At 36.7% G+C, this 17525-nt stretch overlaps 2 protein-coding genes across 3 annotated transcripts in view; one reads left to right on the top strand and one right to left on the bottom strand.

The window, feature by feature from the left end:
- The window catches only part of CF2H8orf88 (chromosome F2 C8orf88 homolog), a 36195-nt gene extending 34384 nt beyond the window's left edge, over positions 1 to 1811 (top strand). The window contains exon 6 of the mRNA XM_043601343.1: positions 1395 to 1811. Within this exon, the coding sequence (XP_043457278.1) occupies positions 1395 to 1418 (24 nt within the window). The 3' untranslated portion in view covers positions 1419 to 1811. The remainder of the gene's footprint in view (positions 1 to 1394) is intronic.
- NECAB1 (N-terminal EF-hand calcium binding protein 1) overlaps positions 1074 to 17525 on the bottom strand; it is a 198181-nt gene continuing 181729 nt past the window's right edge. The window contains exons 11-14 of one of the 2 annotated variants that reach the window (XM_043601342.1): positions 9599 to 9676; positions 8233 to 8324; positions 4932 to 4999; positions 1074 to 4467 (exon numbers count right to left, since the gene is read on the bottom strand). In XM_043601342.1, the coding sequence (XP_043457277.1) occupies positions 4974 to 4999; positions 8233 to 8324; positions 9599 to 9676 (196 nt within the window). In that variant the 3' untranslated portion in view covers positions 1074 to 4467; positions 4932 to 4973. Of the gene's footprint in view, positions 5000 to 8232; positions 8325 to 9598; positions 9677 to 17525 lie in introns of both variants that reach the window. The other variant, XM_043601341.1, reaches the window with a different exon arrangement.

Raw genomic sequence — 17525 nt, 5'->3', positions numbered from 1 at the left:
TATTATGAAATATAACTCAGGAAAGTACACAAATGTATAATATAACCAAACTGTAAGTAATAATAGAATGGAATTGTATTTTTAAGAAATAATTTTTCCATTGAAAGATACAGAACATCCCATATTAAATCTTGTAATCAATCCATCTGCAGTTGATTTTACTGTATGATGTGCGGTAGGGGCCAAGTTTTACTTTTTTCTACATGAATATCCGGTCATCCTAGCTCTGTTTATCGAAAGGGTGGTCCTCTGCCACCTTGTGGTAATAGATGCGAGGTGTGTTTCTGGGCTCCCTACTCTTAGTCCTTCTATACAGTAAAACCAGTCATCCCACAAACAGTATGTCTTTGCTGTTCTTAGCGCTTTATATTTCTGTGTCACCGCCATCACATTTCACCAAAATGGATACAATAAATACACATATCTTTTAGGATATTGATTGGAAAGGACATGCGTTTCGCTACCAGACTTGGGTTCAAGCTGTGGCTTCACCTTGTGTACTAAAATATCATTCTAACTTAAGTCACTTGACCTTCTGTGTCTGTTCTGTGATTGTAGATAAGGTTGATAATCTCTAGTTGTTAGGATTAAATGAAATGTATGGAAGAGCTTGGCATGGTACTTAGCTCTCATTGTGCACTTAGTAAATTGGCTTTATTTCTATTTCGAGTAGAATTTGAGTTTAGAGTTTTCACAAACTACTTTATATAGGTAAATACTCCATGGAGATTAACTCAGAATATGGGCATGCTGAGAATGGCTCAAATGTGAGATGTGTAACATACTTCCTGTGCTCTCCATTTTTAGGATTTCTAACCTTTGGGAATCCAAAGCTTTTTTTCTCTTAGAATCTTCTGAATTTTAACTTACAGTGTTTCTCAATGTTTCCTAAAGTCCCTACCTTGTAGAACCCTAGTCAATTTTTCAAAACTTAAGCAGAAATTTGTTTCTTTCAGAATACCTTGCACACAGGAATATTTTGTCATGAAAAATGTCCTTAATGACGTTCACATTTTCCGACCTGTTCAGAGATCTTGATATGTATGAGTAAATCAGTGCTATATATTGTCAAGTTTTCATTTGCAGACTTATTTCATCTCTGACATTTTATTTTGTAAATAAAAGTTTGACATACACATTATTTTGAACAAACCAGGTACCACAGAAACAGAACAGGTTTGAAATACAATCTAGTATATTTAAAAATGAATTATGTTTTATTAAACACAGGAGAACTGTTTTGACAAGTTCCAGTTACTATAATACTTTCTATAGCAACATGCATTTAAGATCTGTAAACACTTAATAGGGTCACAGTATTTGGTTTGATAAACTAGTAAAAACTGTATTCATTCAATCTAATTGATAAATTAACTTTTTCTTCTATGTTACAGGAAAACCACCCAAGTTTTAAGTAGCATTTTAAGAACAGATGAATTTGAACATAAAGAATTACTCGTTTTATATTTTGGACACCTGCAAATGAAGTGGACCTAGTAACAATAACTGTAATGGACTGTGACAGTTCAGCTTATTTTTAATTTTGATGGTTGGGTATTTGGTTTCTCCCTAAAATGAGAAAGATATTTTAAACTATAAAGAATTTTCTAATCAGTTTCAACTTTGCAGGCAGTTTCCTGCATAAATTGGGAAGTAACACTGGAAAGTAGGAATTCGGTTAGTAAAGTGGGAAGACTGTATTTATAATTTGCATGCTACTTGCAATTTTTTTTGTTTTTCATCTCTTGTAATAATGGAATGGAAATGTAAGCTGTAAAGATTCCCAAATATAAAGTATTTGCTATGATGTATATATGGTACATAATTTCTTGTTGCTTTTAAAGTTGCTTTTGTTCTGTTTGCCACTGATTTCATACCAGCATTTTGAAAGGCTCTTTACAATCTCTCCAGAGGCTTGGGATGATTCAGGATGTTCAATGCATAGTTCTCCATGACAGGAAACAGAATCTTTTAATAGGCAGTTCTTTGGTCTCTAGGTTTTTGATAGCATTGTTTAAGATTCATAATCACTAGCAGAGAGTGACAATTTGGAAACCAGGAAACTGAAGGTGGAGAATAGCTGCTACTTGTTGTGTCTAATCAGACTACATGAACAGAAGTTGGGCAATTGCAAAATAAAACTGATATTTTTATCTCCAAAAGAGAAAAAATTTAGGCATTTGCAAATAATTGAGGTCCATTAAGTTTCAATTCTGTAATTTCTTATAACAAGAACACATGGATGAAGAATTTGGGGGTTTAAGCTTTTAGCTCCTAGAAATTTTATATAATAAATTCCTGCATTTTGTCACTCTGGATGTTACTATTGAAAAAAAGTTTCTTCCAGCATAGTGTCAAAAAAAAAATTGCTGATGTAGATAAAGGTAAGTGTAAACTTTCCCTGCTTTTATTTTCTCAGATCCCCAGGTCTACTGGCAAGGCATTTGAGACCATCATTTGGCAGAAAGTTTATCTCATACTGAATTCTGAACTCCCTAAAATCAGTACCTTTTTCCTCACTGGTCTTTGGGCTTGGTACCTAGATTTAAGCTTTTAGTCCATGGGAGACTTCCCATCTTGGTCTAGTTTTCATTACTTTGTTCCCCAGAAAGAGATTTTTTTTTAATAGGAACAAAACCCCCCATAAATTTATGGGTTAATTAAAAATGATACATTAATACCTAGGGCCCAGATTTATAAATTTACGGGCTAATTAAAAATGATACATTAATACCTAGGGCCCAGATTTTTCACTTATTTTCTGTCCTATTTTCCCTTTATATATATGTGTATATATATATATATATACACACATACATACACACACGTGTGTATATATATATACACACACACATACATATACTGTGTATCCACACACATTCTCACACACATAAAAATTTATATATAGTTTGTGTAAAAGCTGGGGTCAGTATAACCATATTTTTTTTGACTCTAGTTTAAAAAAACTATGATAGAACCTATTCTAGTTTGGAATCTAAACAGCCATTCTGCTCAACACTGTTACTGAGGGCAGAAACCTTTTTGAAGTCCTACCACCATTGTACTTCGGAAACTGCCTCATACTTAGAAGACTTAGGTACTTTCTGATTCTAATACTATGTTTTTACTGGCTATAATTTGTATTTTTTTGAAACCATTTATAAACAACCTTTTCAAGAAGAGTTTGTATGTCAGACGCCACTGTATATAATCAGAGTGAGACTGCAAAGACTGTGCTCTTATCTGTTTGCTTTTGTACATGTGTATAGTTTGTTTGAATAATCATTGTACAACTCCATTCATGTTCTCTGCTTTGTATATAAATTAAAAGAGTTGAGCCAGGTGTTGTTTCATAGTGTTTGTCATCTTTAGAAATGACCAAAGACATACACACATATGTACACATGCACACACACATTTGTGTGTGTGTATATGTGTATATATGTCAAAATTTACTGCCCTTGTCTAGTAGAAGCTATGAAAAAAATACTTTAGAGTGAATGAGGACTGAGGGCATACAAAGGTAGTGACAGAAGTTAGTATTTCATAAATTGGAGAAAATATTTTAGGTCAAATTTTATATTTAAAAAATATAATTTTAGTTCGACCTTCTGAGTTTTCCAACAGTAAAAAAAAAAAAATAAATAAAAGTTTTTTCCTTGAAGACCTATGGCTTCAAAGGAATTTGGATTAGAGAATAACATGGTAACAAACTCCCATATGTACTGGATTTTCACTAGCAGCATTTACCGGAATAGATTCTATTAAAAATATGTAATATATGAGCTTGTACAGCAGAGCATATTAGGGACACAGTTAACTGTTCTAGTGACATTAGAGCTGTTGTCATTCTAGTGTTGAGACTGGGAAATGTTTTCTGTCCAATACCTTCCCTAAAGTTTTGTGCTTAATGTATAGTTCTTCTTTGTTCACTGAGGTTAAAGTTTTGTTTTTTAAATATTTTGAACTCATTATTTAAGTGCAAATGTCTATTTTTTAATAAGAAATTTAGTTCTCTGGATTATGTGCCAAAAATTTGAACCTGATTTTCTCAAACTAAGACTGTCCTCTTTTCTTGATTTGTTGAACTTACATACAGGGAATTATGATGCTAATAAATGATATAACTATATATCATTATAGAACTATACAAGTTCCGTTACTAAATAGTACCCTAACTATCACAGAATTGTTCACTTGCAAAAAACCAGTTTATAACCTGACAGGTATATAGAGAGTGTAGATTATAGCCAAGATTGTTGTATACTCCTGTATCAACTTTTTTTCTTTTTAGCTTAAACAACAGAAAGGCATTTTCTCACAGTTCTAGAGACTGGAAGTCCAAGACCACGGTGCTAGCAGGGTTGATTTCTTCTGAGACCTCTCCTTGGTTTGCTGCTGGCACCTTCTTACTGTGTCCTCATGTGGCCTTTTCTCTGTGCACATGCATCCCTGCCGTTGCTCTCTCTGCACATAAGGACACCATTTTGGAGCATGTATTAGCATTTTTCAGTGAATACTCAAAAGATCGTGAGTTGGGAATACAGTGAGCATTACTGAAGAATATAAGCTTCATTCACAGAAAACCAGTTACTTAAAAATGACAAAACACTGATTTAACCCCTAGCTTATGACAAATCCACAGAAGCTATCCTATATACTCTAAAAGTTCCCACTTTAATTATTTTTTATCACTTCTTTTTCACAAATTTGTTCCTTTATGTGTACACTTGTTTCACCTATTAGGATTTTGCCACGAAAGGGTTTTAGGTTACAATGTAGCAAAACAGCAGACTTCAAAAATTTAGCTAAAATTCACATGAAAGATCTAGAAGACATTTTAGAAGAGTGCACGTCTTAAATATATTAAAAGTATAGTGTAGATTAGTAACTGCAGAGAATTTTCTAATTCACATTTTAGATGAGAATACTTGTTTTTCACTTGGAACCATGAGGAAAATGTCTAGGAACATCTAGTTGTTCAGGATCCACCATGAAGCTGAAAAGAGAAAAACAAATTTTTAAACAATGGAAATAATTGCCAGGGTGTAATCATTCTTAAAAAGACTATTTTCTCCCATCTTTAGTCTGCGTTATTATCTTTCAAGTCACTATTTCCTAAGCCAAGTTGATCTCTTTCTTTGCAATATTTGTACTAGATCTTTAGGCACTTGGTTATAGTCTAATTTTGTTGTTATGAATGAATGGAGCTTATCTTGGGCAATGAGGTCATAAATGTCCTGAAGATGAAATCATGTTGTTGGTGTTTTAATCTACCTAGCTAGTACTGGCAGCGGTTTGGGAGTATAAGACACTTTTACATAACAATCTCATAAAGAGTGGGTATAAGCAAGTGGATGTGTTTTAAATATTTTTTTAGTACATCTATGTTGTAAGATTGAAAATGTCTTCCCTAGTGAATATAAATGTCCCAAAGACAACTCTATGGCAAAGTAAGACAGGCGGAATGCTGTGAGAAACAGACAAATGAAAAGGATTAAAACTTGTTTTCAAAGCTGTTGAAGTGACATGCTGGCTGACAACAGGATCTTATTTTCTTGTGTATCTTCTTTTCTCATAAACCACAGGCGTTTCTCCTTTGCCAAGGGATATTTTGGTCCACAGACCGAATTCTCACACTTCGGTCTCGGTGTTTTATGATGGCTAGTGGGCCTATTTAGCCATACTCTAGTATGACTCATTTTAATTATTTTTATATTCGAGAGTTCTTGGAATAGATTTTGGCTTGTATTTTACATAACTAGATACAGTCTGGTTTTGCTGCTTTATTTCTTAAGATGTATTTTAGGTAAACCACTTAGAAACCTAATAAAAAAGCAGTCTTCCAGAAATCATAATTTGTGAGTTAAAAATACAAACCTACTCCTCTCTGATATGTCTTTTCAGATTGTTTTGTAGGTCTAAATATGTATAGCGAAAACACTTTTGTTTTTATTTTTAGCCTTCATATGACAGACAAAATTTATAAAAGTGGTTATTGAAAATGGAAGTCATAGGGCCATTAAAACTATAAATAATATTTATAAACTAATTCTAGCTGTTTGTCCAGGGAGGTGTGTCTACTGTTGCAATTTACAAAACTTTCCTATCAAAAAGAATAGGATGCCCCAAACAGATGTTTAAAAAATCTTGTTTGAGGGAGATTTAAAAAATGTGTTAGAAATCAAGCCTTTCTTTTTATTCTTCCAAATTTCAGTAGTCACTGTTGAAATTAGATGTGATATTAAAATTAGTGGAAAAAAGGGTAGCAAAAGAAGGCATTAAATTGTATTGAACTTGGGCTCTGAGAACAAGAACTGAACCAGTTTTATTTGAGCCCAGCTCTTCTAACGTGGGAAATGCTCTCAGAAAGAGTGATAGAGAAATTTCAGCCACATTCATGGCTTTCTTATTTGAGGATTAAATCCGAGATACGCAGCAAGGGAAATTCTACAAGTTTACCATCTCTAAGCCAGACAAACCTGTTCTTCAGATCCAGAGTAAGTGAATAGCTAAAGCTCACGCCAGATGGTAAGTCTGACTGGAAAGCACTGACCCCTGATCTCACCTACTTTTACTTCCAGAATTTACCTTTTCACTTTCTATTATTCCATCAAAATCTACCCTAATTTTTAAATTCCTACCACTGTACCAAAACTGTTCTCTTGAACAGTGACCTCTGGTCAAATGCAGTTTTCAGTCCCATTCTCTCAAGTCCCAGTTCACTGCGTAGGCCCCTGAGGAGCACTGTGCCTTGCATGTTACTTCTCTTTTGGTTTCCTTGCTACTCAACTACTCTGATTCTCCTACCTCTCAGTGGTTCCCCTTAATTTCCTTAATAAAGGAGGCTTTTCTCGCAACCTTAAAAATGAAGACATTTTCCTAGGCTTCTGTCAGATATCTTGTTTTTACAATATACCCTTTCTCACCAAGCCTGGGCTTCAAATATCTTGCCACAGTTAACTCCTGAAAACTGTATTGGTGAAGGAACTCTCTCGGTAGCTGCTGGTCAGGTGCTGCCTTTTTCCTGGCCTACGTTATTGCATACCTGACCAATCTTTCTCCTCCCATGACATCCACCTTTCTCCGTCCTGCCAGTTCCTACTGATTAGAGCATTCACTATCCCTCTCAAAGACCTTCAATGACTTCATATTACTAACTTCACTCCTCATTGTATTTTCAACCTCATTTCCTACACTTTCTTCTCTTTCCACATGTATCATATATGAGCCTTATGCCACAGTCTTACTTTTGCACCAATTAGCCAAGCGGATTTAACATTTTTTGGATTTGTTCATGGGTGCAGTTTACCAAAGTATCATCCTCCATATTTATTTGTCCAACTCTCACTTTTTAAGGTCCAGCTCCAGAGTCCTCTCTTTTAAAAAACCTGTTGAAGCAATCCCTTCTCAAAGTCCACATGCATATTATGACCATTAGTAACTACTATGTCATATCCTGAGCTTGGTTCTTTTCTGCAAGCTTTGGTCTTTCCTATTGCTATTCATGGGAAGGGACTCCATTTTTACTCTCTACTCTAGCTCTTAGCATAATGTTTATTCAAAGTTAGAACTCAGCACTAGTAAAGAACCTGGGGCTAAGAACCCCAGTGTCCCCAGTACTTAGCACATATAATAACACTGAGTAAATATATTTAATTGGTGTTTGTTAGGGCAGATGAACAAATGAATTTTGGTTCTCAATTATCTAAGCCTTGGCTAGGCCAGACTTCTTAGACAAATTCATTTCAGATTTCTCTTTCAATTCTGCTTTACCCCAATTACAAATATTTTAACAGCTATTATAATAAAAATATTTCTAGCATGATTCTAATCTGCAGCCTCTGGGTCACGTATTTCAAATTAATTCAATACACTAAAGTATAGTAAAGCATTTGAATAATTTTTTCAAAATGTCATGATTTTACTTGTACTTCAAGTTTGTTAAATTATTGAAGATGACCAGAAAATGACTAGTATTAGGTTTAATATAGCCAGGAATACACATAGGATCAACTAAGGACTCATGACAATAGAATATATAGATCTCTTATTTCCTCCTCCCACTTGCAGATTTTCAGATATACAAAGAAATAATAAAGAGAGAACCACTAATAAACTGTGTGTGTGGGAGAAAGAGCACACTATCTTTTTTTTTTTTCCACACTGTCTTTTAAAAAGCAAAAGACCATACAAAAACACATACAAGCACAGTGAAACCAGTATAATTACCAGGAACTAGCATAGTAGATGTGAGTTCTGGAGTTTCCAAGAAATCCACATTACTTCTTTGGAATGTCTTGCTATAATTCGTCTGAAGGTGGCTGTATAAATATAGATTAAGGCTGTGAATTTTTATTAGAGTGCAAAACAGAGTTCAAATTCAATAAAAATGGCAAGGTTTTAGATGATTTGGATTGTCTGAATACAGACTTCTTTTTATCACTACCCGCCCTAAGATAAAAAATAAAGGACGTGTAATTTAACAACTGTCGGCAGAAAAAATATTTTAAAGACTTCTAAAAACAGAATACCATTAGCTCCCTATAGAAGATAAAATAAAAGGAGAAAGACTTTAATTGCAGAAAGAAGTTTAAACAGAAGGAAGAATACATTGGCTGCCCCGATGATTAAAAAAATAGGATAGCTAAGAAGAAAGACTATAGATTTTCTCTCCCTAGGAGAAAATAAATAAATAAATAAAAATCATCTTAAAGTGTAGGCCTGGAGTACAGAGTTGAATAAAGTTGCCCTTAAAGCTCCCTTTGGTGTTTAAGATTCTATTGGTGTCATTCTGTAGTATATTTTAAAAATGGTCTCAAAAATAAAATTTTGCATGAAATAGGTATTTCCAGGTATTTGTTACTTTCATTACCATAGCTTAAACCCTAAATATGGACTTACTGGAGGGCTATATTCACTGCCATTTAAAACCAACTAGAGTTATTTAATCTCAGAATAGCAAAAATTTTCTTTATCCAATTTGTAATTTTTTAATTAAAAAGGTGGATTTGTTTTTTTAACTTTGTTGAGGAATAATGGACAAATATGTACATTCAACATATACAAAATGATTGGATACACATATACACTGTAGAATGGTTATCCAGAGAAGTCGATTTGTTTTTAATCTTTTCCAAACAATGTCTTTAATTTCCATCCCCTCCCCTGCTTTTTGCGGTGCTTAGAGACATTTAGAAAAGTTAAGCTATGATGATCTTAACCATTATATAGTTTTATTACAAAACACCACAATAAAATGACTTTCTCATCCTTTCTGTGTCCTTTGTTCACCTGCCCCCCGACACTTTAGACAGCCATGACCCATATCTAACTCTTACTTGATAAGCATCAGTAGAATGGTTATACTTAAAGTAGGACAATTACCAAAGGTATTTGTTTCAAGAGGAAAGTGGTTTCTAATCCATGAAATAAATTCCTAAAAATTTGGGATTGAGGAAACTGAGCAAATGACACATTTTAAGGTAAGATAAAGCGAGTGGGGCTTTTCCTACAGGTCCTAAAAATATCATGTATATTTCTCCCTGCTAGCCAAAAAAAAAAAAAAAAAAAAAAAAAAAGGCTGCTTATTACTTACCTATTCCACACACTACTGTTCTCCCAAAACTCATAAATCATGTAGCGAGATTCATTGGAAAGCTTTTGTATGGAAATGCTGGAATGGAAAAGAAAAGGCATAAGTAGCCACAGGAAATTAAAGACAAACAGCAAACTACTTTTTCTAATCATCTCTGTATGTGGTATGAAACAATCTTATCTACTCATACAGGAAACACCCATGGTGCCTGCATGAAAAAGAGAGTTTTGTGAAAAATTATTTCAATATGTCTGTTTTGTTAGACATAATTTTTAATTTTCTGCTTTGGCATCATGAAAACTGTCTCAGTATATTACAGACATCACAAATATAACTTGTGTAAAATTTCACTCCTTCAAAAGATTATCTGTTGTGTCAGGGTTCAGAAAAATGTTTTGTGCCACTGCCCCTGCCCTCAAAAGCGCAGCTCTTTGAATCCATCCTGTCACTCCCTATAGCTCTTTCCAAATTCCTGGTCTTACCCCATCCTTGGACGGACAGCTTTTGTTTGGGGTCCTGTTGTTAGCCATGTGAGTCCACACTGCTGCTATATAGCAAGGCTTCTGGCTCCCTAGTGCCCAGTGGTGGTCCTCCTCTCCTTCCCTCCCTCCTTCCCCTGCTCTCTTCCACATACACACCTCTCAGTTTTCTCTGTTCAACTTTGAGAGTCTACATCCTAGCCATTTAGCCATGATCGTAGTTTGTTGTTGTTGTTTGCTTTCCCAATTTAGGCAAGAAAAATTTGTCTCTTGAAGTTCTTTGACCAGTATGAGAGTGGCTAAAAGCCTATATAGTAGGTTTTGAAGGAGTTGGGTGGGGATGTGCTGAAAAGACATGTTGAGGTAAAGGCTGGATGTAATCCTGGGGCAATGAACAGCCACTGAAGGATTTAAAGCAGGGAAGTAGCACGGTTAGAGCTGGGTTTTATTTATTTTTTTAAGTTTTTTTTTTTAATCTTTATTTTTGAGAGAGAAAGAGTGTGAGTAGGGGAGGAACAGAGAGAGGGGAAGGCACAGAATCCGAAGCAGGCTTTAAGGCTCTGAGCTGTCAGCACAGAGCTGGATGCGGGGCTCGAACCCACGAACCAGGAGACTGCGACCTGAGCCAAAGTCGGACACTTAACCAACTGAACCATCCAGGCACCCCAGAGCTGGGTTTTAGAAGATCTTTCTGATGGTGGTATGAGGTATCCCATGGAGAACAGTCAATACAAAACAGGAAGAGAAGCTAGAAAGGTCATGATATTGCTTTCGTGATTCATGACAAAGATCCAAATTAAAGTAGAAAGGGGGGGGGGACAGATTCATAAATTTAAGGGAGAGCAGGAGACAAATATAAAGATGCCTTTAAAAAATTAATTCCAGGGCCTTCCGGGGAAGATGGCGGAGTAGGAGGACCCTAAGTTCATCTCCTCCCAGAGATGGAACTAGATGACACCCACACCAGTGTAAATAACTCAGAAAATGACCCATAGACTGGCAGAATAGAATCTCTACAGCTAAGTGTAGAGAAGAGACCACATCTCACAGGGTAGGAATACTGTTGTTGAGAGCTAAATGGATCATTGGACCGTTGGCAGAAGGGAGGGACCTGTGGTGGTGCAGGGGGGAGAGAAACAGACCCTCACAATGGGAGACCTGCACAGGGAAGATGAATCCCCATAACATCTGTCTTTGAAAACCAGGAGGGCCAAATTTCATGAATTTTAAAAACCAGCAGGACTTAAAAGCTGGAACTTTAAAAAATCAGCAGGTTTGGCTCTGGGTGAGCCCGAAAGGCCGCAGGAAACTGAATCTCCACCCTTAAGAACACAACAAACAGCCCCACCGAGATACAGCACAGGAGCAGCAGTTTGAAAAATGGGCTATACTAGAGGAAGATCTGTTGACTACTCTCAGGCCACGTGCTGGAGGGGCAGGGATCACTTGTGGAACAAAGGAGCAGGCGGGTGCCGTTTCACTGTCCTGCTCCCCAGTATAAACCCACAGCCACCAGTGGGAACCAGGGAGGCATGGATCCGATCCCTACCTAACTTGCTAATACTCCTCATCCTGCCCCCCTGTGGTCCCCCGGGCAACCCTGCACTTCTGCAGATCCACCGTCTCCAGTCTCAGCTCTGGCAGGTGCAGGTCCCTTGCACAACAGACCGGCACAAACCTTGCTAACATCACACATCCTAACCCCTGTGCACTTGAGCGGATCTGCCCCGTCCAATATGCTCTTGGCTGGAGCCCACCCAAAGCACCACTCCAAAGTGACTCCAGCCCCTGGGAGAGGGGAAGATAACCACACATACACCAGGCCAACTACAGCCCCAGACGTGGAGTGGGGGCAGACAGCTGGTCTGATTACAGGCCACACCCAACAACAAAAACTCCCCAGGGCGAAAACAGCAAAAGTGCTACTAGTCTCTCTCGGTCAATGCGCGCTCTGACTGAAGCCCAAGGCAGCCTGAGACCGGCCCACCAACAGGACAGGGACCAAACACCGCTGATGACAGGCAAAGAGAGCCATTGCAGGTGACTGGACCGGAGGGAAAAGCGGCTCTGCCGAAACATTAGGGTGCATGCAACACACATAGCGGACACCCCTGAAGTGCCAGCTTCTGGTAAACGGGACACTGCACTGCAGGGCACTACAGGACCTCGTCTTCAGGGCCCACTATTTTCAAGAGCAGAAGACAGAGCTGACTTTCCCAACACGCAGACAGAGACAAAATGAGGGGATAGAGAAATATATCCCAAATGAAAGAATAGGGCAAAACGACAGCAAGAGACGTAACTGAAACAGGTAAGTAATATACCTGATAGAGAATGTAATGGGCATAAAGACACTGAACGTGACAAGAGTAGAGGACCTCAGCGAGACCCTTAACAATGAGACAGAAACATACAAAAGAACTGATCGTAGATGAAGAACAGTAAATGAAACTATACACTAGATGGAATAAAGAGTAGATTAGAGGAAGCAGAAAAACATCAGTGACTTGGAGGACAGAGTAGTGGAAAAGCAAGCTGAACAGGAGAAAGAAAAAAAAAAGAATACAAAAGGAATATAAATTTAGGGAACTCAGAGACACCATCAAGTGTAATAGCGTTCCTATTACAGGGATCCCAGAAGGAGAAAACATAGAAAAGAAGGCAGAAAATTTATTTGAAGAAATCATAGCTGAAAACTTCCCAAATCTGAGGAAGGAGACAGTAAAAGGAGCAAGAAAAAAGAAAACAGTTACATACAAGGGAAACCACATAAGGCTATGAGCTGATTTTTTTCTGCAGAAACACTGCAGGCTAAAAGGATGTGGCATGATATATTCAAAGTATTGAAAAGGAAAAAGTCTGCAGCCAAAGACACTCTATTCAGTAGGGCTATCATTCGGAATAGAAGGAGAGAGAAAGAGTTTCCCAGACAAACAAATGTTAAAGGAATTCATCGCCACTTAACCAGCCTCGCAAGAAATGTTAAAGGGAACTCTGAGGGGAATGGAAATATCATGAGTTGGAATAAGAAGTACATTGAGAAGCACAAGAGAGTAAAGTTAAGTGCATATGTAAAAATTGGTCAAGGGGCTCACAATATGTAAATGTAAAGGATGTAAAGGATGTAAAGCATGACACCATATACCTATAATGTGGGAGGAGAGGAGTAAAGAATGAGTTCAAACTTTAGCCACCATCAACTTAACATAGACTGCTATATGCATAAGATGTTACATACAAACAGAATGGTAACCACAAATCAAAACCTATATATGCAAAAAAATTAGAAAGGAATCCAAGAATATCTCTAAAGAAAGCCAACTGATTGTGAGAAAAGAGCAAGAGAAGAATGAAACAGAGAAGGACAAAAACAACCATAAAACAAGTAAAAAAATGGCAGTAAGTGCATATCTATTGATAATTTGAGTGAAAATGGACTAAATGATCCAATCAAAAGACACAGCGTGGTGGAATGGATAAAAAAGCAAGACCCATCTGTATGTTGCCTATAAGAGACTCATTTCAGACCTAAAGACACATGCAGATTGGAAGTGAAGGGATGGAAGAACACTTATCAAGCAAATGGACATGAAAAGAAAACCAAGGTAGCAAGACTTACATCAGCCAAGAGACTTGAAAACAAATATTATAACAAGAGAAAAAGAATGACATGAGATAATCATAAAAGGAATAATCCAACAAGAAGGTAAAACAACTGTAAATATTTATGCACCCAACATGGGAGTACCCACATACGTAAAGCAGCTACTAACAAACATAAAGTAATCAAGAGTAATATAAAAGTAAGGGACATTAACATCCCACTTACATCAATGGACAGATCATCCAAACAAAATCATAAAGAAACAGTGGCTTTGAAAGACACATTGGACCAGATGGTTCTAACAGATATATTCAGAACATTCCATCCTAAAATGAATACACACTCTTTTCAAGGGCACACGGAACATTCTCCAGAATAGATCGTTATGTTAGGCCACAAAAACAAGCCTCAAGGAATTAAAAAATACGGACAACATATCATGCATCTTTTCTTACCCCAATGCTATGAAAATAGAAATAAACATCAAGAAAAAAACTCTGGAAATAGCATATAGGGAGGTTAAATAACATGCTACTAAACAATGAATGGGTCAATCATGAAGTCAAAGAGGAAATTAAAAAATACATGGAGATAAATGAAAATAAAAGCTCATTGTTCCAAAATCTTTCAGAAGCTGCAAAAGCAGTGTAAGAGGGAAGTTTTATAGCAGTACAGGTCTACCTCAAGAAGCAAGAAAAATCTTATAATAGAGCTAGAAAAAGAAGAATAAACAAAACGCCGAATCACTAGAGGAAGTAAATAATAAAGATTAAAGTAGAAATAAACAAAATAGAAACTAAAAAAAGCAATAGAACATACCAATGAAACCAGGAGCTGCTTCTTTGAAAAGATCAACAAAATTAATAAACCTTTAGCCAGAACATATCAGAGAGAGAGAGAGAGAGAGAGAGAGAGAGAGAGGAGAGAGAGAAACTTAATAAAATCAGAAATTGAAGAGGAGAAATAACAACCAACATGACAGAAATACAAAGAATTATTAAGATGATATTATGAACAATGATATGCCAACAAAGTAGACAATCTAGGAAAAATGAATAAATTCCTAGAAACCTATAACTTCCCAAAACTGAAGCAGAAAGAAACAGAAAATTTGAATAGACCAACTGCTAGCAGTGAAATTGAATCGGCAATCAAAAAACCCCACAAACAAAAGTCCAGGACCAGACGGCTTCACAGGTGAGTTCTACCAGACATTTAAAGAAAAGCTAATACCTCCTCTCCTCAAACTATTCCAAAAAATACAAGAGGAAGGAAAGCTTCCAGATTCATTCTGTGAGGCCAGCACTACCCTGACACCAAAACCAGATGAAAATACTACAAAAAAGAGAACTACAGGCCACTATCTCTGATGAACACAGATACAAACCCTCGACAAAATATTAGCAAAGTGAATTCAACAATACATTTAAAATATCCCAATCCATGAGCATCCATGAGAACCAATACTGTGAAGATGGCTATAGTACCCAGAGCAATCTACAGATTTAAAGCAATTCCTGTCAAAATACCAACAGCATTTTCCACAGAACTAGAACAAATCATCCTAAAATTTATATGGAACCACAGAAGACTCTGAATAGCCCAAGCAGTCCTGGAAAAGCAACGCAAAGCTGGAGGTATCGCAATCCAAGATTTCCAGCTTTGGTATTAAGCTGCTGGGATCAAAAACAGTATACTACTGGCACAAAAATATGGAGATCAATGGAACAGGATACCCCACCCAGAAATAAACCCACCGTGATTATATGGTCAATTAATCTTTGACAAAGAAGGCAAAAATATGCAGTGGGAAAAAGTCTCTTTGAAAAAGGGTGTTGGGAAAAGTGAACACCTACATGCAAAAGAATCAAACTGGACCACTTTCTTAAACCATACACAAAAATAAACTCAAAATGGATCAAGGACCTAAATGTGAGACCTGAAGCCATAAAGATCCTAGAAGAGAACACAGGCAGTAACTTGTCTGACATTGGCTGTAGCAACATTTTTCTAGATATGTCTCGTAAGGCAAGGGAAACAAAAGCAAATGTTAGGACTACACCAAAATAAAAAGCTTCTGCACAGTCAACAATCAGCAAAAAGACAACTTACTGAATGGGAAACGATATTTGCAAATGACGTATCTGATGAAGGATTAGTATCCAAAATATATAAAACACTTGTACAACTCAACACAAAACCCAACACATAATCCAATTAAAAAATGAGAAGACATGAACAGACATTTCTCTAAAGAAGACATCCAGATGGCCAAGAGACACATGAAAAGATGGTCAACATCACTAATCATCAGGGAAATGCAAATCAAAAGCACAATTAGGTATCACCTCACACCTGTGAGAATGGCTAATATCAAAAACACAAGAAACAAGTGTTTGTGAGGATGTGGAGAAAAAAAAGAACTGTCATGTACTGTCGGTGGGAATGCAAATTGGTGCAGCCACTGTGGAAAACAGTAGGGAGGTTCTGCAAGAGATTAAAAACAGAATTACCATGTGATCCAGTAATTCCACTACTGGGTATTTACCCAAAGAACAAAAAAACACTAATTCAAAATGATATGTGCGCCCCTATGTTTACAGCAGCATTATTTACAATAGCCAAAATATAGAAGCAGCCCAAGTGTCCACTGACAGATGAGTGGATAAAGATGTGGTGTGTATATATGTGCGTGTTTGTGTGTATACACATCGCACCTTTATCCACACACATAACAGGATATATTACCCAGCTATAAAGAAGATTGGAATCTTGCCACCTGCAACAACATGGATAGATCTGGTGAGTATGATGCTAAGCAAAATAAGTCAATCAGAGGAAGACAAATACTATGATTTTGCTCATATGTAGAATTTAAGAAACAAAAGAAATGAAGGAAAAAAGAGACAAACCAAGAAACAAAGTCTTAACTACAGAGAACAAAATGATGGTTACCAGAGGGGAGGTGGGTGGGGAGTTGGGTGAAACAGGTGAAGGAGTTTAAGAGAACACTTATCATGATCAACACTGAGTAATGTATAGAATTGTTGCATCACTATACTGTACATCTGAAACTAATGTAACACTGTGCTTTCACTATTCTGGAATTTAAAAGTAAAGTAAAATAAAAAACTCTGTAAGTCCAGCTTGTTCGATCTAATGTTTTAGATTATATTCAGATGAGAAATCAAAATGAAAGTATAGACCAACAGCAAGGATATTTATTTTTATTTTTTATTATTTTTTAAATATAATTTATTGTCAAGTTGGCTAACATACAGTGTATCCAATGTGTTCTTGGTTTTGGGGGTAGATTCCTGTGATTCAACACCCAGTGCTCATTCCAACAAATGTCTCCTCAATGCCCATCACCCATTTCCCCCTCTTCCCCGCCACACCCCCCCCCCATTAATCCTCAGTTTGTTCTCTGTATTTAAGAGTCTCTTATGGTTTGCCTCCCTCCCTTCTTGTAACTATTTTTTCCCCTTCCGTTACTCCGTTACTCCTGTTAAGTTTCTCAGGTTCCACATATGAGTGAAAACATATGATATCTGTCTTCCTCTGACTTATTTCACTCAGCATAATACCACCTAGTTCCATCCACACTGTTGTAAATGGCAGGATTTCATTCTTTCTCATTGCCAAGTAGTATTTCATTGTATATATAAACCCTATCTTCATTATCTATTCATCAGTTGATGGACATTTAGGCTCTTGCATAATTTGGCTCTTCTTGAAAGCACTGCTCTAAACATTGGGGTACGTGTGCCCCTATGAATCAGCACTTCTGTATCCGCTGGATAAATTCTTTAAAGTGCTATTGCTGGCTCATAGGGTAGTTCTA

This window comes from Prionailurus bengalensis, chromosome F2 (assembly GCF_016509475.1).
Source record: "Prionailurus bengalensis isolate Pbe53 chromosome F2, Fcat_Pben_1.1_paternal_pri, whole genome shotgun sequence".
Taxonomy (NCBI): Eukaryota; Metazoa; Chordata; class Mammalia; order Carnivora; family Felidae; genus Prionailurus; species Prionailurus bengalensis.
The sequence above is the reverse complement of the archived record's forward strand: the minus strand, read 5'-3'. Positions and strand labels throughout refer to the sequence as shown.